General features: G+C 35.2%; 2 protein-coding genes across 4 annotated transcripts in view; one reads left to right on the top strand and one right to left on the bottom strand.

The window, feature by feature from the left end:
- Nucleotides 1–20701, bottom strand: part of wash (WASH complex subunit washout) — a 109446-nt gene extending 88745 nt beyond the window's left edge. Inside the window, exons 1-3 of one of the 3 annotated variants that reach the window (XM_081762865.1) lie at nucleotides 20637–20701; nucleotides 9676–9811; nucleotides 5075–5255 (exon numbers count right to left, since the gene is read on the bottom strand). The gene's annotated coding sequence lies outside the window, so the exon portion shown is untranslated. Of the gene's footprint in view, nucleotides 1–5074; nucleotides 5256–9675; nucleotides 9812–20473; nucleotides 20613–20636 lie in introns of those variants that run through there. The other 2 variants (XM_081762863.1, XM_081762864.1) reach the window with 2 other exon arrangements.
- Nucleotides 18810–26796, top strand: part of LOC145688517 (uncharacterized) — a 121016-nt gene continuing 113029 nt past the window's right edge. Inside the window, exon 1 of the mRNA XM_081762866.1 lies at nucleotides 18810–18961. Within this exon, the coding sequence (XP_081618992.1) occupies nucleotides 18869–18961 (93 nt within the window). The 5' untranslated portion in view covers nucleotides 18810–18868. The remainder of the gene's footprint in view (nucleotides 18962–26796) is intronic.

Genomic DNA, 26796 nt, shown 5'->3' with positions numbered 1-26796 from the left:
TACAGTGTGTAGCAAAGATGTTATTTAGAGTTTTCAAAGGAATCATGCGGATGTGTTGGAATAAAATACTAAAATATTAATGTCACTCTTAAAAACGCAATCATGGAACGTAGTTTTAAAATATGAATTAGAACTTTACTATTACTATTTAGTTCCCAAAAGCTCTCGAACAACATGTGGCGTTTTCCAAAGTGTAGCGATCTGCAACCGTCTAGACTTTTAGAAAAATAAGCACCATATGTTACGAACGGTCATTACTAAGATGCCACCCAATGAATGGAGGAAAAACTAGAAGGAAACGTACCAATAAAAGTAACGATTTTTAAAGAAACCACATATTAATCATGCTTTTTAAAACTAAAACATCATTCTTAACACTGTATCATTCGTTGATCAGCACTTATTCTTTTCTGCACGTGATCCAGCGTTCCATTCCTGGCGGAGTTACTTCCCTTATATATAAACCAGAATAATGGTTTCGACCCCACTTTAAACTATAGGTCCCATGTCACATGCGGCCAGTCGTAAATTAAATCAATGCAACCCAACACTTTCTCCTGTAAACGTTAATAATAATAATAATAATAATAATAATAATAATAATAATAATAATAATAATAATAATAATAATAATAATAATAATAATAGAAAATGAAGAGAAATCTTCTAAGTTTTAACCAACACAAACTCACTCACGCAGAGAAAGTTGAGAAAAAGAAGCGAGAGAAAGAGAGAACGTAAAAACATCAAGCAGTTAGAAGGCATACTAAACAATGAATCATTATCTTGTTTTTTAAGCGTGTGTGCGCATTTTCCTTCCAGTACCTGGAATGGTTTATCAACTGAATAAGGCGTTGTTATAAAGACTAATTTAAGTCGGAAAGTTTTAATTTTTTTTCTAAAACTCCCTAATCAACAATTTCGAAAATATGCTTTAGTTCTTCCTAACGGATTCATTCGCTATTCTTTTCTTCTCTCTCATTTACCATTCACAATTCGTAGTAAACCTTATTTTCACTCTAAGAATCTAATTTTCAAGTGTATTGCAGACCCCTCGTACGGGCGAATTTTCGATATGCTTCAATTCTTATATCATGTTCTTCAAGATATGATTGCCATTTAAAAGTAAAATTACATTTAAAATTAATTAACATATGAGTACAATGCCTTCAGTAAGTAAACTAGCACATTAAGGGAAAAAACTTTACTTCTTTTTCCTATAGTTTGTTTTTATTAAAATCAAAAACTTACATGTATCCTACCATTTCACGATTAGCGAAAAAAAAGGAAAAGGTGTTCTTTTTCTTTTTGTGTGTGTGTTTTCCTGAGCTACTTACTTACCTACGGGTACCTCGCTTTTGGTATCACGTATTGAGATCTTCCATCCTTACCACGTCGCTTTGAGTCTTGAGAGAGGGTTTTTTTCTACTTGTTTCTATGTTTACGTATGAAATCTTAATTACAAAAGCTAATATATACTCGGCAGATACTATGAATACTAATTTTAAATCAAGAAATGCAACAGTGTTTCAAATTACTTGATCCAGAGTTCTTCTATTGGAGCTTACACCGATTTCACAACTTCATCCCCTTCTGCTGCTACAAAAATCCTCGAAAGCATGGTTACCAGAATATAGTCAATCGAGCTTAGTTATGTTTTCTGCTTCTATTTATATTATTTTGTAATATCACTTGGAAACTTTCTTATACGTACAATATCTCCTATCGTATCAACTTTAACCAACTGCAGGAAACGTGAAATAATTGTCAAAAATCGTCGCTTTTTTTTCACTAGTGTACACGATGATTTCGCATCTTTGAATTTCATTTAAGTATAGTTACTTATACTCAGTGGTGTCTTCTCTGGTTGTGCAAGTCGTGTGTCAACGCCCAAAGAAAGACAAAAAATCTTTTAATTTCATTGAACGGATCGTCAGAAACTGTTTTTTTCCCTTTCTTTCGAATTAAACAGACAATGAAGTGCTGTAATGCAGCAATTACCCTTATGATGAGGCAGCTAGAGAAGCAAGTTGTTGGGAACGTTTTGGCAGCATTCCCTCTACGGCACAAGACTCACATTGCGCATGTCCTTCATGCGATCCAAGTCGATGATTTCAGTTTTAACGACTTAACAATTGTAGTGGTGATTTAGGTTTTATAAGATGGATAGTGAAAGTGCAATTCAAATACTAACAAAAAGTTCTTTCTCATTACTTTTTTTTAATTATATATATATATATATATATATATATATATATATATATATATATATATAATGAGAAGAAACAAATAATCGACAATGGTAACAATACCTTGATCTTACAATATCAACTGGATAGTAAAAGGTAAAAGTAATGCTTATTTTGACACGGGATTCTGCGACATTTCGGATTAGCTTCAGAGTGCAGTGCAATGAACATATTTTACTGTTGAATATGTTTGTTATTCTCAAGTAAGAACAATGTTTGGAATTATCAAGGATACGAGCATTTGAACAATCTTAATAATGCAGTGAGTACGCAAGGCAAGCCTGACATGCATTTTTTCCTTTCAACACATTTATTGCAATTCCAACAACAATCGATGTTCTTTTGGATTTCCAGAGAAGAGCTGGCACTGAGTTGCACAATGCAAAAGTAAAAAAGAACTGGGAAATATTAAAGAGATTAATTTGTGTCGCCTGCTATTTAGCAGAGGAGGAGCTATTATTCGGCTTTCATAACGACCATACAGTGTCTAAATAAGATTAATTATATGAAATACTTTATTGCAAGTGCAGACTTTGATATTTAAAGAAACATTTACAGACTTCTATAGTTTTCTGCGGTATTTCAGCAAGCAACCAAAATGATCTGATAAATTCTGTCGCCGATGTACTGAGAGGTGAAATTTAGAACACGGATTTTGTAGCTATTATGCTTGAAGAAATAAACAACAAACGTCAACTATCAATTGTTTTACATTATTTTTCGTGACAGAGAGAAAAAAAAATCATGGAACGATTTAGTGGAGAAATGGACACATACAAGTGTATGGACAAGCCAATTGCTCAGACATAGGATAGGTCTTTCGTGATAAGCGACTATCTTAATGGACTTCAAAGCAAAATACTGGGAAAATATCCTAAAACTTTGTTTACGCATTGATATGCTCATGTAATAACTTTAGTCTTAAAACAATTGTTAGAACGCAACGAAGAGTTTAAAATATTTTCTTGCGGTCTTAAATTACTGTCCAATTTTTTTCGTTCTCCAGAGAGGTTATATAAGCCTTCAGCTCGAGACAGCTACCGTCATTATCTTCTGCTCGATAGAATTTTACCTCTATACTTATCCATTCAGTCTGTGAAAACAAAGAAGTTTTGATTACGTTTGTTAATTATGTTAGTAAAAATGGAGACTCTCACTCCAAGAATATGATTGTCGTAACTGAAAATAGATTTTAAACTGTTATTAATTTTTAACGTCTAATAACTGTAATTTATATGTATTGAAGGGAGACGTTTCTCTACAATTACTATACATATTGAAGAAACGTTACAATTTTCAAAAACAGAAAAGATTTATTATTATTATTATTATTACAAACTTTATTTTATTTTATTTTTTATTTGTTTATTTATTTATTTTTTTAGGGGGAGGATTATCTGTAAAATAGACAGTTTTGGTTACAACAGTTTAATTCTGGGAGTACGGATGTGATTGCAGTAACAGATAGAGGATCAGATAGCTTCCCTAGGAGTTTCGAAAAAAATGTTTTTAATAAAAGTTTTGTCTAACTTGCTTTCTCCGACGTATTATTCAATACACTTCAATCTCGAAATGTTGATATTTTGTACTGCAGTAATAAAATTACTGAATTTCAAAACCAGATGCAAAACGAAAGGAGGGAGGGGTTGAAATACTGTGGTCTTCTGTTGATGGAGTTGTAGCGAACGAAGAAGTTAAAAGAGGAGGAAATTAAATCATGAATAACAGAAAGGCCATTGTCAGAGACTGTACTTCGAAATCATTGACAATATCAGTAATGAGACAATCAAATTTGCATTACTTGAAAACATCAGTATTTTTATCTCCTAAATCTACCTATACTGATGTACAGAAAACTCCATTTATAATGTATTTAAGAGCTGCAGGTAATTTATGGCTGTCTTTCTAATTTATCAAAACTGCAAAATGAACTGTACGTATACGCTTCGAATGAGGGATCCGATAAAACGCCCATTCAGATTATTAATTATTTGATGTCGATTTTAATTTATCACGGAGACATCATATACAAATTATCCACGCAGGTTGCACCAATATCTTCCACAAAGTCATCCAACGAGAGATCGTTCTCGTCGTTGGAGAGAATTCCTATATTCTGCCACGCTATTCAGATTGAACTCCAAGTGATTAAGTTAAGCCTCATTTCCATCGAGAAAGAGCTGCTTTCCAATTTACAAGACGGAGATAATACCGAATTCTATGAAGCAGTGATCAAGAGATTCGTATGGAAAGAGAGACGACTCGAGCTAGAATTCAAGTATTGTAAGTAAATAGACTCCATTGTTGATTTTCCTTTCCAAATTTTTAAGGGTTATATTTTACGTACATGGTTATCTAAATTAAATTTATTGCTTGCAAAATAATACGTTACTAAAATAATTTTTACTAATTTATACACTAAACTGTTAAGAGAAAAGTTTGATTTAGATTAACACATTTTTCCTTCCTTGCCAACGCCCTAAATGTCAAGTCAGGAAAAACCAATGCTTATAATGTACAGGTCGTTAAACTATGGTGTTAACCAATACAAGTCTTCTTATCACTCATAAATCACCACTAGAAATTAAGATATCTAAATGTCTACGAAAGAAATTCTGAAATTTGTATTGCATTTTGTTCATAATTCGTTTACAGTTTCTCAGAAGAATGGTTTCAAATCATTGAAATTACTTTCCCCCATTATATTACTGAATTATATTAAGTTCTATACCAATACAAGTAGTATCTTAGATGTATTTATATTATTTTCTGGGCTAAAAAAAGGAAAACCGTCGAAGATAAAGAAGTTTAATTGTGTTTATTACCTTTAAACTGGCTGAACATCTCTTTCACGCTGTGTTTCCATTTTCTTACCCTAGTGCATTGTTTCTATTCCACGTTTGTACTGAACACATGTCAGTAATTTGACTTAATTTCTGTACGCAATTTCACTTCAATGTGTTGTCACAAATAATTACAGCAGGGAAAAAAATATTACTATTGTCACTGAAATAATAATAAAACATGTAATTGGACAAATGAAATGGTCATTCAGTTTCCTTTCTCACAGTCTAACAAGAGCATTATAGCAAAATTGCCTATTCAGTTTCTTATGGCATGTGCTAATATATACATACACCACACTCACGAAGAATAAGGCTGAAAAAGAACGTGATTGGTCATATTTTATCTTATAAACTATCCTTAATAAATTAACCTACAACAAACAAGTCGCTTCAGTAATACATTTAAATATTAAACGAAGACAAAATCTATATTGAAAATTATTGGAAAGTAATTGTATATAGTTATCAAACAAAAATTTTATTTATAATTATTTGTTAATTTCTTTATCAATTTATGTACCTATATTTATCAATTCTTTTCTTTGTACTATACATTTTTTTCTCTTTAAGTATTACATTAATTTGTTTTCCAGCACTCTTACTAACCCAACCGTCATACTCCCGCCCACTCTACTTTCATCTTGATAACATTATCATCTGGTCACGTGACCCCCCTATATGGTGCCCAACTGGACGCTTCACAACTACTACTTTGTTCATTTTTTCTCTCTGTTTCTCTCCTACTCTCCCGTATCTGATTAAGCATTTAGCTCAAAGTAAACACTTTTAAACCAAGTAATTATGTTTGCACTACTTTATGGTAATTGAGTTTCTATTATCGATTTGAAGTTTCTTTGTTCCAACCATATATACAATTTGTTTGTGAAACAAAAACTGCATACGACTAAGAGAACAAAGAAAAAGTTAAATACCATGTATGCACAGCGAATCATGTACGACATAATATTCCAGTATTTTGCAGACCAAAAAATCCTGTTATATCTGCAACTGGAATTGGGCTAACATATAATATCCAATTCCAATAAATCTTTGATTCGTATTACTAAAATTTATATTTACAAGAATTTATGTAAAGAAGTTTCTGGTGATCAATATTTTACGAAGCAAATATGTGATAGGCCAGATAAATATACACTTGCATTTTTTGTTGTATATCACCGTATCTTTTATACTCAATTGCTTGTATCTTTTTTGTATGACTGAATGTATTTCCTTGACAAGAGTTAGGTGGAAGAGCAGCAATATGCTGAACCTCACCCGCTTGAATAAAGTCTTCTTCAATTCAATTCAATAAATAGATGTATCATCCATCTAGGAAATCAGAACATCCATTCTTATACGTTCAATGACAAATTCATCATCATTGGAAATGTTCCAGTCCGTAATAAAACTTTATGTAAACAAGACATATTTTTTGGCAATAGTGCTTCTTAAAATTGAACAAACAAATACTTGATCTTAGAACGTGTAAGGCGTCAGATAGAAATTTTATGACTCAGATTTTCGAAAAACTTCAGCATTATTTTCTTGTTTCTTGAAGTTTAGCATCCGTTTTCAGCACAGAGGCTGTATGAGACGTGGACTTACAGTTTAAGGTGAAATCCAAATCACCGTAATGCATTCAAATTTTGCAAAACGCTCCCAATATGAATCGAAACCGGAACCCCGGGCACCATTAGCACCATGCACGCGCTAACCACTACACTAGTGGAGAAGCGTCAACGTTGTTTTCATGCAGTATTAAACAAACTCAATATTTACGATTTTGTAGTCAACGGAGAAGTTAAAATTAATTTTTAGATTAACAACTCACGATTATGTCCTTTGGACTGAAGGAGACATATTATTAATGTTAATAAAAGATTGTGGAAGAACTCTGAACAAATCAATGAACGCGATGCTCACCGCAATGTCACATGAGTTGGGATCGAATGAAGGACACCTCGCACAAATGATGAATGCAATTCTACTGAGCCAATGTAGCCAACGGAAAATCAAAGTGATACGTATTCATGTTCTTTGTCAGCAGCGAGGATGTACAGGACGAGACATACAATTTAGAATGGAATCTGAACCACAGTACTGCGTTCGGTGTTCTACTACTGAGAATCGAACCCGGGGCCTCATACACTAAGCACACACGCGCTAGCCACTAATCATAAAGGATTTTCTCTATAAAAGCAACTAAACTAAAATACTTCCAAACTTATTAATATTCCAACTAATTACTATTAATTTTACCGTTGACTACACATCACTATACTTGATAAGACTTGACGTTTACATGCAATATTTCCGTTACAGCTCACAAAAATTAGACTGATTTCATCATGTTAAGATTTAAAATCTCCAGAGATATAAGAATTGTATTTTTCCACTTCCTCGTTTCTCTTTTAACATAGGATACTACACTTACTAACTATAATAGAACGTTCAACTCAAAACAAGACTTGTTGTAAGTCGAAACCTCACTTCCAATATTAAAAAATAGATAATGAATGGATATTCTTAGTGTAGTCGCAATAGCCTAATGTGAGCATATTGATACGATACACAAGTTAAAGAAAAATCCTTTTCTATAAATTTTTTCATTAGTTAGCCTTCCTTTCCGTAAGATGAAACCAGTAGCGTGAAACAACGTTGCAATTACTAAAAAGAAATACGTGGGGACTTTGCAATTGCACTTTACATTCAATTTTACTCTAAAAATAAATAAATAAAACTGGTAACACGCCACATAGATAGTAATATTGTATGCATTAGAAAAATCCAGGTAATGAATATACCATTCCTCACGCTCACATTTAAGAAGGAGAGAAACATTATTTTTGATTCACGAAACCACACATTTACATTTCATGCTATGTAGTAAGCCTTGCTAAGACTGCAACCAAAATTAGTATTAAATATTAATGGCTGTATAAGCTGCTCCAACTATGCAAACATATGGATCAGTATGACGTGTTAATGAAATGTTGTGTAAAAAAGGAAAAATAAATAAATAAATGCTGATACCAATGATTACTTAATGCATAGCATAGATGACACACTCAAGCCATTTACCGGCACTCTACCCATATTCGATCACTGCGAAAACAACACTTGCAAGTTTGTTAATTTAGCCTATATTCATCATGAATACGATTCTTATTTCTCTTTCTGGGTAGCATGGAAAATCAACTGTGCTCCCATATTCTGTTGGAAAAGCTAATTTTATTTTACATATTTTTATGTAGTGCTTGAATACAGAAGTTATGACTTGAGTGGAACTTCCTGCAAACTTATTTGTGAAGAATTTCAGTGTAAAATTATGGAACTAGTGAACTCATATTCACCAAATGCATAATTTGTATTTTCAAGATTTAGCAGCATTTGGTTCAAAATTAAATTAACAGCATTTAGAATATGTATTCTATAGCGTGCATTAGCGAAGTATTTAGTTCAAACTTTACTCAGTTGGAACAAATGAAAATTACTGTCAAGCATGGAATTGAAAATTCTTAAATCCTGCAACCCTTTCATAAATCACTTCAAGAAATTACACCAATTAGACGTTTTGTATCGAGAATGATATCATCATTACAGATTATGACTGATTCACAAATCAGACCCAGAGGTTGAAGTGGCTCAATGGTAGAGCGCCCACCTCTGGTTCATTGGAGTTTTTGGTTCGGTCTCACCTCGCACCAAGTAAGTTTTGTGGTGGGTAAACATCGTATGCATAAATTCACCCACTTCCTTCATTATAATAACCACAGTCTCCCTTAGTCTCGGTACATAATAGTGGGACGTTAAAAAACAAAATCAGGCTACTATTCCAAGTTCTTAAATATACACATATATTTATATTAGATACCAGTTCATAGATCACCATCAGATAATAACACGAAGATAAAACACAAGTAAAATGTAAGACGAGAAAATGCCAGGATCCAAAACCCAAGCACTGTGATTGGTTTCCTAGCGTAATCGAAATTTATTCATTGAAGGCACATACATAGACAAGTCATCGTGGTACCTTCCTTAAGATCATCACCAACTATTTATTAATCTTTTCGTCACTGGACGTTTTATAAGTGAAGCTGAATGTTAAGAATGTTTTCCTGTGCACTGTTCTTTTGCATGATCTACTTTCTACATTAAATCAAAAGCGAAATAATATTTTAATTCATCCAGTAGTGAGACATGTTCAAGTATTACGCACCGTGTGTAGCCATCTATCAATAAGACTTACACATACACAGACATAACTAATGTGATGGACTTCATATATCTCTACTATGCTAGTCAGAATGCTACTATTGAAATAGAGGCTTAGTTAATTTATGAAAAATTGACAAACTTCATTTTAATAACAGGTACAAATTCAGTAATCATCATCAAGAAAAAAAGTGACTGACATCGAACCAAATCCTGCAGTTAACTGAACATGTAGTAGTTAACGTCTCAGAACTGGAAGCCAAAGATCCGGAATCGATTCGTGGCCCAGTCGCAATTTTTTCCACTTTATCACTGATTAATAATTGAACTCTGCTAGCTCAAAATGTCATATACTATACCTATTTCTGAAGTAATCCAAATTATGATATATAATTGTGTTGCGTGATCCACGAATATACACAGTCTGAAACAGTCTAACAGCAAAACATTTCATTCATTTCACCCACAGTCCGTCTGATGGGGCATGCCAGAAATCTGTAATTACAATAAAAATACTTACTAAATCTAATTTTGTTACAATTAGTATTTTATCTATCTTTGAGCTCATTCAAGACATATATCCAACAGACAAAATTACTTTGAAATAATGCAACTAAATATTACACCAGATTACGAATATAAATATAATTATGTTCAGAACTTGAACCAATCAATGTTTAAAGAATGTGTATAGTTTTGTGCAGAAATAAATGTACATTTTCTTATTAACGTTCTGTAAATTTCACACAATATAAATCTTGTGTTTCAAGTGTTTGGGCCTATTGGTTCTGCACATAGAGCTTTCAAAAGGAAGTCGGGGTTATGGTTCTCTGTACACAGCATTTAATACAAAGTTGGGTAATATTTTTCGTCAAAAGTTAATTGAAAAATGTACATCTAAGAAAGCATGAAATGGGGAGAAAATTTTTTGTCAATAAAAGCACAAATAGTATACTAACATGCCAACAAATTCTAACTATCATCTCACTCGCTTTAAGTTCTGATTTCCGTAAATCCTTGCAGTGCAAGCTTTCGGCTCTTTCCTGAAACCTTCTTCACGGGAAATACAAATAGGAGTAAAGTAATAAAACCATCAAGGCAATATAACGGAATGGACTCATTGGGAAAGGGTAGTAAAGATAGGCACTTCCCTATCAATTGCTACTATCATTCCTCAAGCGGTGGTTTCTTTTGCTCTGAAATGGTGGGGCCAAGTTGCGTGTTCCTTGGTTTGTAAAGAGCAAATTCCCAATTCACATTACTGTTTGTATTAGCTCCTGACATAAACATGCGTTAGCTCATAGTTTCACTCCAAATATATCTATGCGTAAGAATGTGATAATTTATTTCTCGGTAATTACCGGCCGGATCTGAACCAAATTTGCTGGGCAAGTCGCCCGGTAACAAAGGCTATGTTCCGCTTGTGACTATATCAGTACTGAAGTACTCTGCAACCACTGTCTCCCATTCACTATTTAACCAACAATTATCTATGTTAAGTTTTGTTGTTTTAAAAGATTATATATATACAGGGGATAGACAAAAAAATCTAAAAGTACTTCATACAGGACACGTAAGTTTGGCCCTCCACTGTACAACGCGTATTGCGGTTGCCGATCTTTTTTTGTTTTCAATGTGTCATGTGGACCTTACTCTTCCGTCAGCAGTAAACCGTTCACCTGTGAGTGTCGTGGTGTGAAAGTGGTGCGGTAAAATGAACGACCTGACAGACTTCCAAAGAGGCATGATCGTTGGTGCCAGTCTGGTTGGAGCTTCAGTGGCAACAGTGGCAATCATTGTGGGGGTATCGAAACGCACTGTGTCCAGTGTCACGAGGGCATAAACAATTCATGGGTAAACGACGTCTGCAAAGCACAACAGTGGTGGAAAGACAATCCTGTCAGATATGGACCGGAAGGCATTATAACGGATTGTAGCAGCTAAAAAGAAGACCACTGCAATGAAAATTACGCCTGTACTCAATTCCGACCTACAGAGCCCGGTTTCATCGAAAACAGTGCGACGGGAACTTCATAAAATGAAAATTCATGGCAGGGCCGCTATCGCCAAACCCCTGGTCACAGCAGTAAATGCGAAGAGGCGTATTCAGTGGTGCAAGAACCACAAGGCGTGAACTCATGAGCAGTGGAAACACGTAATGTGGTCCGATGAATCGACCTTCACCTTGTTTCCAACAACCAGTCGTGTTTACGTATGGAGAACACCGTCACAGGCCTATGATACAGACTGTCTGCTCCCAACTGTAAAGCACGGGGGTGGTTCTGTTACAGTATGGGCAGTGATATCGTGGTTTTCTGCAGGTCCCATCATAGCCCTGCATGGAATGATGAATCCTAAGGCGTATGGGGCCATTTTGGGGGACCAGGTTTCACCAATGGCCCAAATATTGTTTCCTGATTGTGATGGCACCTCCAAGATGATTTGGCGCCCCGTCACGCTGCAAAAACGGTGAAATCATGGTTTGAGGAGCATGACCAGGAGCTATCACACCTCCCCTGGGTCCCACAATCACCAGATCTGAACGTCATTGAGCCATTGTGGTCTGAGTTAGAAAGGCGTGTTCGGTCTCATTACCCTCCGCCAGCATTCCTTAAGGAACTGGAGCATGTTTTGGAGGAGAATGGTACAAAATTCCACACACCACGATTCAGGAGCTGTATACGTCCATTCCACGTCGGATCCAAGTTGTTTTGGACGCAAAATAAGGCCCCACACCACACTAGGTATGATTTTAACACTTTTGCAAACGTTTTAGATTTTTTTGTGCAACCCTGTAAATATATATATATATATATGTATGTACTCAGTTTTTAAACGAAACTTTGGATGTCATTTCTGTCTCCAAATAAGTAAGCTTTAAGTATAATATTGTATTGTACTTTTAAATGCTTCGAATGCTCTGACGCTAAATGTTTTATTTTTTGTATCTCTAAGGTGTTCTTAAATTTAAAAGAGCATATCAAACAAACTATTAAAACTTAATATAGATAAGGTTCTTCACTTGATTGCATTAGCTTAGCGTTTCTTTCAGTAGCAAGGCTACATGAGACGTCAATCTACAGCTTAAGGTGGGATCCACACCACATGAGCTCCTGCCGGGAATCGAACCCGGTCTTCCGCAACACAGATATAGGTTGGTTAAATAAGGAATGGGACACAGTAATTAAAGTAATACACTCAGTGCTTTATATATATATATATGAAGGGTAAGGGGAAAAAACAAGGAATGTCCATATGTGTCTTTTATCAGGTGCTTTGTCCTATCTTTTGGTGACTCTTGGTACTATTTGACAGTATATGCCATGAATACGTAGCTGTCGAAATATCCATGTAAAAAGGGGCAAAAGGTTTGACTACCCAATTCTTTTTTACGCAGTTTAAAATATAAAAACACCGTTTTCTCGAAAATGAAGTTTTGTGACATTCCTTCTTTTTCCCCCTTACCCTTCATATATATATATATAAACTGAAACGAACTCTCAAACACAGGAACATACAAAATGACCCCACACCATTACACAGAAAGCAGCAGATAGCAGAAATTGATACGAAAAGTCATATTATCACTCCATTTCCCCAGTAAGACCATTTGTCTGTAGTTGCTCTATGTTGTTACTGCTGTTATTCCTCTTTTTACATCCTATTCTATATTACATTCATCTAACAGTTGGTTTTGAAAGCCTCTAGTTGACTACATACCATGGCGTGAAATTTATGTTCTTTTGTTTAGACTTGATACTAAATGAAAGGAGTCACTCGCTTCACACTAAACTGGAGGATTTCATCTAGTATAGTAAAATTTGTGGTGCACGTACTGATTACCGTTATATAACAAAGCCAAACCTAAAGTCAATTAACACTAACGTCAATATCAATATTTTGGAACGTACAGTCACTATGTAAATGAAATGAAATTTTACGTCCCACGGTTATGCCGGTTAGGCTAAAGGAGACGGTGATAATGAATGAAATGGTGCAATGAAGAAAGTGGGAGGAAACGGGAGAACCCCGAGGAAACCCACGCACACGGTGTTTGTCCACCACAAAGTTCACTTGGCGGGGCTGGGATCGAACCCCGGATCCCAAGCACCAGAGGTGAACACTCTACCACTGAGCCACCGCGGCCCGACAGTCACTATGTATTTAATAGTGTATCAAATATAACCACTTACACTGTATTTGCGTGTAGGCCTGATCATCACCACAGAGATCTTTCTGCTAAACTACATCCTCTGCAGATCATACAGAGTGAGATCCTTTTACATTGAGACGGCAAAATATCTAGAAAAATAAACGTCGGAAGAAAAAAATTTGACAAAGTTTACTCGAAATATTTTTGTTTCTCGATTTGTGATAAATGGTGCAGACAAGAACTAGGTTTCTTCGATTGAGAACTGCTACATTTCATTCCACAATAAATGTACGGTAATTTTTCTCTCTCTTTCTTCCTAAACGCTTCCTCGACTCATGATAGATGACGCTATAGTTAGCGAGAAGTTGGTAAGTTTAATTTCTTTCAATTGAATTATGCTTCACTGTCCATTGAAAGTTATATGATGAAACTTTTTCTGTATGTTCTTTCAGCTGATAGCGCATCCCATTGAACGATTTTCACTCTATTCATTGAGTTCTTCTGTGATTATATTGTTATGTATTACTTTCAAAGTGTATTTATTTTGAATTTCGGTGATACTGACAATACTTTCAAGTGATTTTTTTTATTCTGTTCGTTAAGGAGTTGTTTCATTCGTTTATTTTCTGTTACTTTTAGAATTACTTTCACTTAGTTTTATTATTTTAATTTGTTGCATTTCATATTGTCATTTGGGTGCTACTGCTACGCCGTAATCATGGATTATTTTCCTGTACAAGAAAAAAATAGAAATGACTATCGACTTACGAAAAATCTGGCACAAACGTCAATTTGCAACTGAAGAAGTGCACCCTAAAATAGAAACTGTCGAACAACAGTCATCGGAGAAAATAATGAAACCGCAGTATTAGCTGCGGTACCTCATAACTCCTATGTGAGCATTCGAGAAATAACTCACGATTTGCTCATTTTCGTGTTGGTAGGAACTTCAAGGGGATGTTTTCGATGGTGACATTTTATCAATGGGTACTTCAAGAAGTACAAAGAAAAACTGATTTGATTAGTCGGGTACCGTCCTGACAAGTCGACTTTACGAGCAGTACGGTAATCGGACCAATATCGCAATATGCGATAGCAAGGTGTAGAAAATCCACAACGGCTGCGGTAAGTTGGAAACAAACGTCCCTGTTCCGTTAATGTTTGATGTGGAACAACTGGCAAGGAACTCATTGGCCACTATTTCATTCTGGATAATGAGAACAGTGAACAACACTGGCACATTGCGAAAAACGAACTGCTAACATTGCTTGAAAACCTAAGTTTCAAACATGTGGTTTGAACTCGGTATTTCCAACACATTATTCCGCAGTAGCAAGGGAGGTAGAAAATCGAGACTACAATGGGCAGATACTGACCTGCCAGACTGCGAGATCTTATGTTGCCACACTTTCTGGGGTTTGCTAAAAGATAATATTTATCAACGGGTGTCTATAGCTTGTAAAAATATGATTGGGCAAATTAGAGATGCTTCAACCCAAATCACTCACTCACTCACTCTCTCTCTCCCACTCACACACACACACACACACACACACACACACACACACACACATATATATATATATATATATATATATATATATATATATATATATATATATATATATATATATATACATTTAAGTTGTGTAACTATTGGAAGCAAGGATCAATAAATGCATCGAGGATGGAGGTAATTATTTTGACCACTTACTCTAACTGAATGATGAGACGCAAGGGGACTTACCAGAAATAAGTACCCCCATACTGAGAGAAAGTACAAAAACAAGTTCCACTATGTTAATGGTAAAGCATAATTCAATAAAGCATGAAGTTCGCACTAGAGAAAGAGAGTCCCAAATACTACTTGTTGAAAGTAACGCCATCTATCACGAATCAAGAAAACGTATAGAACAAAATAATTATACCGTTACAGCAGACTTCTGGAATGAAACGTGGTGGTTCCGAATTGACGAATGTGTTTTAATGAATCTAGTTTTTACAAACTACAGCGCCATCTATCACAAACCAGAGAAAGGTTTCGAATGAACTTTACGTAGCTCACCACACGAGGAAGTAGGCTAATTTTAGCGCAGATGAACTTCCGCCTAATAACTTTTTACATTAAACATTCTTTTTCGATTGACATTTATTTCTCCAGATATTTTGCAGGTTCAATTTTTAAAAACCTTCTTTCACAATATACACTTGATACACACACCTACTAATAGTCATTTTTGCCTACTTCGAGGTTCTGTTAAACATCCGTTTTAATATCAACACTTTTACGACACTTCACCTAAATAGTTAAATTGCTTAGATTTTCTTTGTAGAGAACTGAGAACTTGAATGTTTAATGTTCCTACAACAAAATAGCACCTATCTTTACTATCAATAGGTATATGATACTAAATTTGATAAACAATATTACGACAGCGCAGGGTTGGCAAAAACCATGGTTTTTATTGAAAAAAAAAAACAGTTTTTTTTTGTTTTAACCCTTTTTTTTGTTTGTTTAAACCAGGTTTTTTTGGTTTAAATAATTTACTCTATGTATTTATATTAGGTATGGACAGAAATTAGTTGGTTTCGCCTCGGTGTTGTTATGCAACAACAAGGTTATGCTGGAAGGGGTCACATAAGCTTAAAGCGGAATCCAAACCGCTTCATCCAAGAAAAATTGTCCATTTCGACACGAAACCGGGCCTAATTGGTCACAAATGCGATTGCCGACTCACTCAGGAAGGACTTCTGATAAAAATACGTTGTACTTATCTTTACATAGGCCTACTTGTTAATATAATTGTCAGAAGTCATTTCAGAAGGACAAAAAGATAAACAGTTACACAAGTAAAAACATTATACAATTATATATAAATCGGGAAACTCCCGCCTTAGCCACTGGGAAAATCCTGTTATTACTTTAAATGTATTTGTATATAAAATTTTAAGGTCAACGTATCATAATCACTGCGCTAAAAACTGTGGTATTAAATTACAAATTTGGTATAAAACAAAGTCAAATCCAAGCTGATGTTGGAAGCTGCGTAAGCAGTTGATAAATTTTGCCAATTTCTATCAATATATTTAAGCAACCTTGGCTTCTTTATAAAACAGGCATTCAGGCAAATAGAAATATATAATTTAGTCTCGTTTCGTATGTTTAGGCTTAACATCCTTATGAAATACCAAGGTTATCACGGAGAAAACTTTCGCCTTAAAAGGACACCTCGAATCGCTACTTGGTTTACACTTGAAAGATGGGTTGTGGTTCGACCGAAAATTGAACACGGGACCCCTTGATTAAAAGGTGAAAAGCAGATAAACGTAATGAGAATGGTTTGATATGTGGAAACGTCACCATTACGTTCATACGATTTAAAGCATTTTTCGTTTGGTTTAAACCAGCCAACCCTTCGACAGCGGGCGAATTTATTATTATTTTTTTTTTTCAGCAATTCCTGAATTTCACCCATACACGTACCTAGCCATCGCTCTCTCTCTCTCTCTCTGTATATATATTATTCTCTAATATCAGGTATTGCTATACGTATTCTTATTGGCTAATCTTCGAACGTGTTTTCAATGTTGTATTGCCATTTACTTAATTTAATACACCTTTCATTTCAGTCGTTCACTCTTAACTGTTAATCACAAATATTTCTCATTTTCATGCTTTCTTTGCTCTTCACTCGATACGTATTCATCTGTATATGTATTAATATGTATTACTACACAAAATTAGTACCTTCCAACTGTTAAGTGTTGCAAAGCATGTACTATTCAGAAATAACGAAAACAATAAATTCTTAACCTTCTCATGTTTCCAACCATCTCTATAAACATCCTGCTATAGTATGCTTATTATATAAATAAACTTTCAGAAGGGGGTTCGGGGAGGGTTACTTATCAAATACATGTCCCTGAGTTATCAAAAATTATACTTCTTTCCTATACTAGGTTGCCAGACAAGGGTATACTTACATTAATGAAATATGAATTGTTTGCACGAAATGTAATTCTTACTGCCAATGAAAACGTTTCTTAAGGGAAGGGTTGCATTAATGAATACAAATTGACTAGGAATTCTGAGTATAATTACAGCGTGTGCACATATGGAATAAAATCTGCAGCGCATAAAACACGAATGCTATATAACCGAGTCAGGGCAGAAACGGAGCACGGTGCCCCAAATGGTAGGGAGGTGGTGCGTCCGTAAGAGTATACAAATAAAAGAGGATAATGGAAAAATACATTATATGGCATAAAACGCCTGCCCTGTATGTGGTACAACTTGGCGACATTTCTATGATCACTTTGTACAATGCCTTCACGCAGCACTTCACTTTATTAGGTTTTTCTTATGGAGTATTACATAGTAAGGAGCACACTTTCGATTTCGTACTTCTATTTTATTATACATGTAAGAAGTAAGATCCCGATATTTTTTGATTAGTTGTACCATCATATTGTGATACAAAGTAGGATTGCTATTCCTTACGTGTACTTTACAAATTTATGCCCTCATAAAATAGAATAGCACCCAAATTGTTGCTTCATTTCACCACATTTGGTTAAGATGCAACTCCCTCCTATTCGCTTCCGCTCTACATCTCTGTACTTCCCTCTATTACTGCAATATGCACGTCCTGCATTAGTTAATAAGACACTGAGCTTGAAACACTGCCATATTATGCTCCATTGCCTGTCTACTTATTACAAAACATGAAGTCTTAGTTTCATGCCTTTCTTCTCAAGGAAGCCAAATTCTGGTTGGGGATACACCTATAAGGTGTTAGTACTTCAACTGGGGTCGCTGTTTGAATTTTCGTACTTTATTTAATGTTAAGGAAATGCCCGGCACGGGAGCTCTACGGAATGTCCCCTGCAGTTGAGAACATCATGTTTTGAAATGAATCAAAATATAGCATCAATACGAGAACTCATATAGCTCAGAATTTAACTTCGTGGTAAGTCTTTACTTTGACTCCAACTGTGACTTTAATCGGTTCTTATAGGTTCAGTTACTTCCTGGAACTGTATGTGCGTGAGTCACTTGTTGGAACTGTTCGTGCCTTTGGTGTGACGTCTTAGTTCATATTTTTCCCCCTAGGTGTCTGTGTAGTCATATGGTAGTTTGTTACTGTGATGTCACATGTTCTGTGTGAATGTATGTGTGCGCTGCTGTTTGTGGCATGCGGGAAGCGCGTAATTGAATTGGTTGAATTGAGTTAGAGAAAACCTATCATAGTTGTGGTCTAAAGCTGAAGATATTTTCGATGTATTGTAAAAGTGGACGTTTATTGGTTTCTTGTTTGTAATAATAGCAAGTGTGCTCGGTTTAATAAAATGACGTGTGTGCGGAAAGGAACATTTTTCAGTAATGTTGGGTATTGCGCATGTGTTCTTGGTATCTTATTTTTTCGTGTGTGGAATCAGCAGTTATGAGTTCATTATTCATGAGTGTTCTAGTGTTCTCCTATGGCGAAATGGTGAGTGTTTTCCTTTTTTAATTCATATTATTTTTATTCTTGATTTGTTTTGCATTTGAGTATTAGGCAAAGTATTTGGTTTGCTGCTGCTTGTCCTATTGTCTTGTTGAGATGTAATTTTTTTTTTCTTTGTCATGCACTGATTTATGATTAGACGAGTTTTTTTTTTTTTTTTTAATCTTTCTCTTCTTATCTTAGCTTTATAGTAATGGTGTGATTATTTATTATTATTTTGGATGTTTTTATGGTACTTGAGCGGGGGGTTTGGGGGGCGGTAGCCCCTAATTTAGATCTGAAAATTCATAGTCACCGCTTCACCTGAATTGATGTTTAGTAACATTGTGGCCCTTGTACTTATAGTATAATTCTTAACATCGTACATTACTTTCACTGTGTTAGTAATTGTAATCGATTCATGTGATCCGGTTGAAGTCACTGTTTGGCTCAAAGTAAAAATTTGCCAACTTCGTTTTTCTAACTGACTAATCACCCTACACTGATACTATCTTTTTTGGCCTTATGTTTAGTTGAAGAGAGACAGCCTTTTTTTTTCGAAAAAATGTTACAATTTCGCTAATTTCTGTTAATGTTAGATTAGGGTAATTATCTGCATCACTGCATTCATATTCTCTTATGTACGCTTCCGGTAAGTACGTATAGTCTCTACAGCATTTCTCACTTGTACATGTACTTCTATTCTTTCTTAAATAATCAAATCAATTAAGGTTCCCATAGTTCAACTCATTTCTTCCGTATATATATATTAACCTACTTCTGGCCGCCTTCATCTAAACATATCCCCATTTTCCGTTATTATCATGCTGACATTTCGACTGATTATGAATAGATAAACATTTGAAGAAACCAAGTCAGTGATTCTAACGACTACCAAAAGGTTAGGCGTGAGATGTTTCACTACCTGTTTCAACTAAAATAGTGCTCTTTTAATCTGACTGCACATAAGTAAAATTGTTCTGTTTCTATCTTCATGATTATTCAAATAAATAAGAACTAGAAAGTTCTCCCTGCTAGGGTTATAAACTTTCTTCTCTATAAGGGATAAATATGTGTTAGGGAGAAAATCTCTGGTATACCCCGCATCAATTCGCACAATGTAAAACAGTATTACACGGTCACATTACGGTACCTAAGTACAAAGCAATGCCTTGTACACAAAACTTGGTATTGAAAAGTGACTTACATTCGCAACTCCCCAATGTACAATAAATATGCATACGACAGAAATCACTGTAAATATGTGGGTAATAGCTACTATATTACGTTAAATAACACTTACAGTATTAATTGTGGATGTTACAACCTATCAACTTATATACATACGGTAGAGATTAAACATTAATAGTATATCAACGAACTTTGACGTACGAAGAGACTGACACTGTGATGATACATTGTAATTCACGTTAAGCTTAAAAATCACAAACAAAATCACAAATAAACTGCATATTCACCAAAGATTAGGAAAAGCAGAAGCGTTTTATAGATACATACATCATTCAATTAATAAATACACGATGACACAATAATGTCGGATAAAGAATACATTACAATTGGAAACTACATCTGAAAATAAATCATATCTATATAAAACATTTTGCATTGCTGCTCACCACAATAGAGTATTACAAAAATAATATTTTTGAAACAAACTCACATATGATTAAAAAGCACCCCTCACAATGTCAACACCTATCACGTGATGGCGCTGTTGCCAAAGAAACTATTATAAAATATAAGTAAAAATATAGGAACCGCCATGTTTAATCCATTTATATATAAAAATTAAGTATCATGAGAGATATGTTCAATCCTTACCAATTTTAGCAAGAATTGCGGAGGACAATGCAAAACAAAATATGCAAAAGTTAATTATAACTGCTACAGCTAGTATCACAAACAGAAATGTAGATTCTGCGTTTATTAGCGTTGACGCAAATTATTATGGAATGTGTCCCAAAGTAATTAATTAAAAGAAAATAACTATCACAAAATTACATTTATTTATTTATTTAGTTTAATGTCCCACATTATTCCCTTTAAGATGCATTATTGATGAAAGTGAATGGCTGTGAAATTAATTTTTGGTTCTCTCCCACCGGACAATACGTTCGTATGATACATCAAGATATAATAGCCACTCCAACAACCATTATCAAAAATAGTTTCAATCGTTTGTGCTACGTTTCTGTTGGATTCTGCCGTTCAAAATTTCGTTTGTACTGTTAATGGTAATAATCAATAAGGTAAAAAGAAGAAGAAGAAGAAGTTGATGTGCTAGCTTCACAGTCAAAGGAAAAACGCACAACACAAAATATATTCCATAACTAGCTTAAAATTAGGCTTAAACGATTGTGCTATATTCATGATGGATTGTGCAGTTAGAAATTTCGAATGTGCTATGAAACCAGGGACGTACGCAGGGTGTGGGTCCTGGGGGTTCGTTCCACCTCCAAAATTTCGACTTATGTCTAAATTTAGCCTAATTTCAGGTTCAATTTTAGTAATTTTAATATAAAATACCCTCATATTGACTTCGGACCGCTCCCGAAATAAATTCCTGCGTACGCTACTGTATGAAACGGAATAAGTAATATGCGAGAAAAAGTGGCGGTTGACAGTCAAGTGAAAATCATCAGGAATCCACATATTTCCAAACTAATTTCTTATTTCCAAACCAATTGATAGTCTTTTGTGCCCATGTAACGTGTGTTCCTGTCACCAGGGCATCCTGTCCTTCAGATTGTGCATCGAGAAGAAGGCCTCTAGATATAGATGCCGAAAAGGAATGGTCCTCCAGCTTGGAGGTTTGGGGTGAGGCTAACAACGTCCTCCTGTAAAAAAAAAAAATGGCTTGTTCAGAGACATTCACTGAAGTCTAAGCATGACTGATAACTTGGCACGACCTCAGCAAAATAAAATGGACATGAGATTACAACGATATGTTGTATCATTATTTTCTTGTAATCATTTTTCTTGTATTAAGCTTGTAAATTTTTGGGCGATACTTGATTTTTATATGCACTAGCCAGCTATCTTGATAGAAGAAGAAGAAGACATTACATTATGATTTTGTATTTTGAATATTAATATAGATACATTTTAATGTATGTAATGGAAGGTTTTGGTAACCTTGGAAACGCAGTGTGCGTTTATTATAGAAACCTCAGATATAATGTTTTAAGTTGTCCCACGTTAAGGATCTGAACTTTATAATAAACGACATTTGTGCGACAGTGAGTTATTTATTTTGGTTTATTCATATTGGCTCAATAATATCGTTAAGGATCAGGAGGTGATATGTTGTTATATAATAATGGTGCCGAAACGCCAGGAATTGTGATTTCGATTAGAAGCATAGTATAACGATTTCACCATTGAGCCCAACGTGAATTATACCGAATTGCGAAGTGGGACTAAAATAAATAGAAACATCAAGATGAGTGTTCCAGGAAATGAAGTTAATGTAAATGATGAAGATAGGGAAGCTGGAATGAATACATCTGGAAGTATGGTGGAACTTATAAATCAGCAATTCAAAGAGTTCCAACAACAAAACAACGACAAGTTCAATCAGCTAATGCAACAGAGTAAACAAGAAATAAAACAACAATTCAACCAGTTCCAACAACAAATCTATAACAAATTGGATCAATTTTAACATCAACTGGATAATAAGTTCAATCAGCTTCAACAGCAAAATGATAACAAATTGGATCAATTTCATCATCAATTGGAGCTGATGAATCAACAAATCGACAACAAATTGGATAATAAGTTCAATCAGATCCAACAGCGAAATGATAACAAGTTTGATCAGCTGCAACAACATTTGAAACAGCAAATCAGCGCAAAAAACAAATATTGAGTAGGTTTACGGAAGTACAGGATACGGTGGAAGTCATTGAAACTGTTATCAATGAGCATTCGAACCAAATTAGGGAGCTAAAAGAGGATATGAAGTCCCTTAAGGAAAAGCGTTTGCCTGTGGTTGAAAATCGCAACCTTTATCATGGGGATGGTAGTAGTAGGGGTCGACGTATATCTCGCCGAGTCAGCAAAAATTTTTGTGACGTCATAGGTCAAAGGTCAATGACCTTGGCCCGGGGTCAATGACCTATGGGGTACCTAGGACCACCCCCTCTAAATTTTGGCAGGGGTACCTTGGCCCACCCCTTAAATTTTGGCAGGGGTACATAGGACCACCCCGCTTAAATTTTGGAAATTGCCAAATCTAAAAATTGGGTATGGTAGCCTAGGACCATAGTATGTACCTCTATCAGTATTGGGTGTCTATGTCGTTCCCTTTCATGGGTAAAAAATTGCCAAAAATTGAAATTTCGGGGGTTTTTTGACCTAATTTATCCCCTTTGATGAGGTGTTATTACCTTATATAGTTATATGGGCGTATACAGGGGTTCATTACCTATCATAAGACATGGGTATATTAATGCACCCCTTGAGAAATTTGGGAGGGGTACCATGGCCCACCCCTTCAATTTTGGAAATTGCCCAATTTCAACATTTGGTATTATAGTACAGGACCCTAATATGTATTATGATAAATTTGGATGGTCCACCTCGTTTCCTTTTAGGGGTACCAAATTGCCAAAAATATAAACGTAAGCAATACGTTGTACCACGTGTTTGGTTTTTGGCTCAATTTATCCCCTTTGATGAGATGTTATTACCTTATATGGTTATATGGTCATGTATAGGGGTCCATTACCTTTCATAAGACATGGGTATATTTGTGCACCCCTTGAAAAATTTGGGAGGGGTACTTTGGCCCACCCCTTAAATTTTGGAAATTGCCCAATTTCAACATTGGGTATTATAGTATTGGACCCTAACATGTATTATGATAAATTTGGGTGGTCCACCTCGTTCCCTTTTAGGGGTACAAAATTGCCAAATTTTAGTACAACCACATGTTTGGTTTTTGGCTCATTTTATTCCCTTGGATGAGGTCCTATTACCTTATATGGTCATGTATAGGGGTCCATTATCTATTATAAGACATGGGTACATTGGTGCACCCCGGGAGGGGTACCTTGGTCCACCCCTTAAATTTTGGAAATTGCCCAATTTCAACATTTGGTATTATAGTACAGGACCTCAATATGTATCATGATAAATTTGGATGGTCCACATCGTTCCCTTTTAGGGGTACAAAAATTGCCAAAATATAAACGTTGTACCACGTGTTTGTTTTTTTGGTCCATTTTATCCCCTTTGATGAGATTCTATGATTACAGGGGTTCATTTCTTATCATAAGACATGGGCACCCTTCTTAAATTTTGGCAATGGGGGTCCACTGAAATTGTCCAATTGAAGCATAGTACAGGACCTCAATATGTTTCGGTGGTCCTATTACCAAATTTGTTTAGTACAACCACGTGTTCGGTTACTGACTCAATTAAGGTTATAAGGTATGGATGGGTATCCCCTTTCAATTTGGTAGGACCCTTCGGGTGTAGTACAGTCACGTGATCGATGATTTGGTTTTAATGCGCGACGAGGTCCCTGGTCAATGTTCTCTAGGAATTAGGTGGAAACTTTGCACAGGGTTCTCGTCTTATATCGCACAGTTCTTTAGGAGAATCTGATAACGTTGTATGTGGAATGGACAATAAAAACACATAAATAAGCATAAATTGTATTTTATTCATTTTTCTGGTTTCTTCTTTTTCTTTCTTATTGACAATGTTTGTATATTGAGCTGGGTTTCTTCATTAGACTGCCTCCTCTTCTTGATTGCGATGATTTGTTTCCATGTTTTGCAGCATAGCACCCGTTTGCAAAGCTTCGTATTGTGAATTCTGTAAAAAAGAACGAGGAAAAAGATGATTAGTATAGAAACAGATGATGATAAAACAAATACACTTACAATGATAAATATGATAAAATTACCTGGAAGGTATATTGCAACAGTCTACGATCATTAACCGTGGGTACTGTTGTGAACAAATATTGAATTTCACGCAGAGATTTTCCTTGGGCTTTACAGCACAAATAAAAATAAGCATAATAGCCACATACGGATGAACCAAGACTTTGCATTTGGCTATTATTATATTTATAGTATATACAATGAAGTTTTAAGAATGCAACATGTTGTGGTACATAAGGAGGAAGGCCATAGCTGTCAAAATATTCTCCAACACCGCGATGATCAATATAAATTGCAATCCAATGACTTCCTAGTTTTGTGGATGGATCTGTATTTACAATGATTGCCAGAGGAAGAGAAATCCGTGAGGGCAACTCATCGCTTGCAAATACCCCGGTAAAATGATTTCTGAATAATGGACTACCGTGTAAAGCACTAGCTAATTGTAATGTATTCAACATCGTGAATGGAAATGATACATAACGTATACGTACCTTGTAATTTAAAAGTCCAGGATAATGTTGCGCTGGTGGTCTATCTCTAGGAGTGAGGAAAACTCTCCATACACAATACAGTTTGCAGGTGCTGCTAATTTCTCTTGGAAATGAACTTCCAATCGGATGGCTCCATGTCGTTGTAAATTCCAATAGTGACAATCTCCAGCAGAAGAATCGGGAGTTAGGTCAAATACAAACAGTGTATATCCATTCTTGTAGTCGGCTCTTGAAATTGTATTTCCAGTATTGGTAAAATGTATGCCAGAGCCTGAGAACAATGTGTGGTACGATGAAATGTAGAGATTTTCTTCAAAGTTGGGTTGCAATGGTTTTGAAGGTACAGCTTTTCCATCCACGTACAATGTAAAGAAATTAATGTTTAGATGTTGAAATTCAAATGGATTGGTGGTAATAGTTCCACTGGATGCTTCATTCGATGTAAATCCTACAATAATACGATTTGGCAATGTTCCCATAAACAGGTTATCAATAGTTTTGGATTGTATATCCTTCGGGATGGTAAATGATTTCATTTGAACCCTTGTCAGAGGATACTTTGCCGGTGTAGATTGTAAAATTTTATTGTGTGCCAATTTGACACTAGGGCTGATGCTGACTTTTTTCACCTGCAACGATGCATCTAGAATATTGATTTTTGCACTGACACCACTTTCACCGGCCATGAGACAAAAGTTTGGCTTTGCAGGAATAAGTTTCACACGTAATTCCACTCCATGAATTAAAAATTTATCTTGATTAAAAATGTCACAATGAAGATGTCCAATCATATCGAATTTCATACTTTGTTTTGTCAGTTCATAGCGTTGTTGAAATCCTTTGTTCTCACTTGTGGTTGCGTTCATATGACCAGCCGTATCTTGAAACCACATTGCTGTTTGTAAATGTGTATTTTTAGCTCCATCACTATAATTGAGTAGTTTTTCCATGTACGAACGATATGGATGATTATGTGACGGAAATGAAATCAGTTTATTGTTCAAGTAGATTTGTACTTCACTAAACATAGCATTTAGAAAATCATTGACAGGTGCAATTGCTTTATCCGTTTCGGTGAAGGAGGAACCATCTGGTTTCACAATTTGTGCTTGGATGTATAATAAGGTTTGTGGTAAATCAATATATTCATCACTGCTACCACTCACTACAAATTCTATTGGTGAATTTTCAGCTATTGAACTAATTGGTTTGTAGCCTATAATACGATTGTCCAGAACACTGGTTTGCGTGGGCAACGTTGAAAAAATGTCCAATTCACTTTTTACACATTCACAGGATTGATGATGTAAGAAAGCCATCGTTGAATTAATCAAAAATATCTGGTGACGATGCCAATGATCTCTTCTTCTTCTTATGTGATAATTTACGTCTCTTTGTAGGATTGATGGTGTTGTTGATCGTTGGAAGG

Source organism: Thermobia domestica, chromosome 6 (genome assembly GCF_964235325.1).
Source record: "Thermobia domestica chromosome 6, izTheDome1.hap1.1, whole genome shotgun sequence".
NCBI lineage: Eukaryota > Metazoa > Arthropoda > Insecta > Zygentoma > Lepismatidae > Thermobia > Thermobia domestica.
The sequence above is the reverse complement of the archived record's forward strand: the minus strand, read 5'-3'. Positions and strand labels throughout refer to the sequence as shown.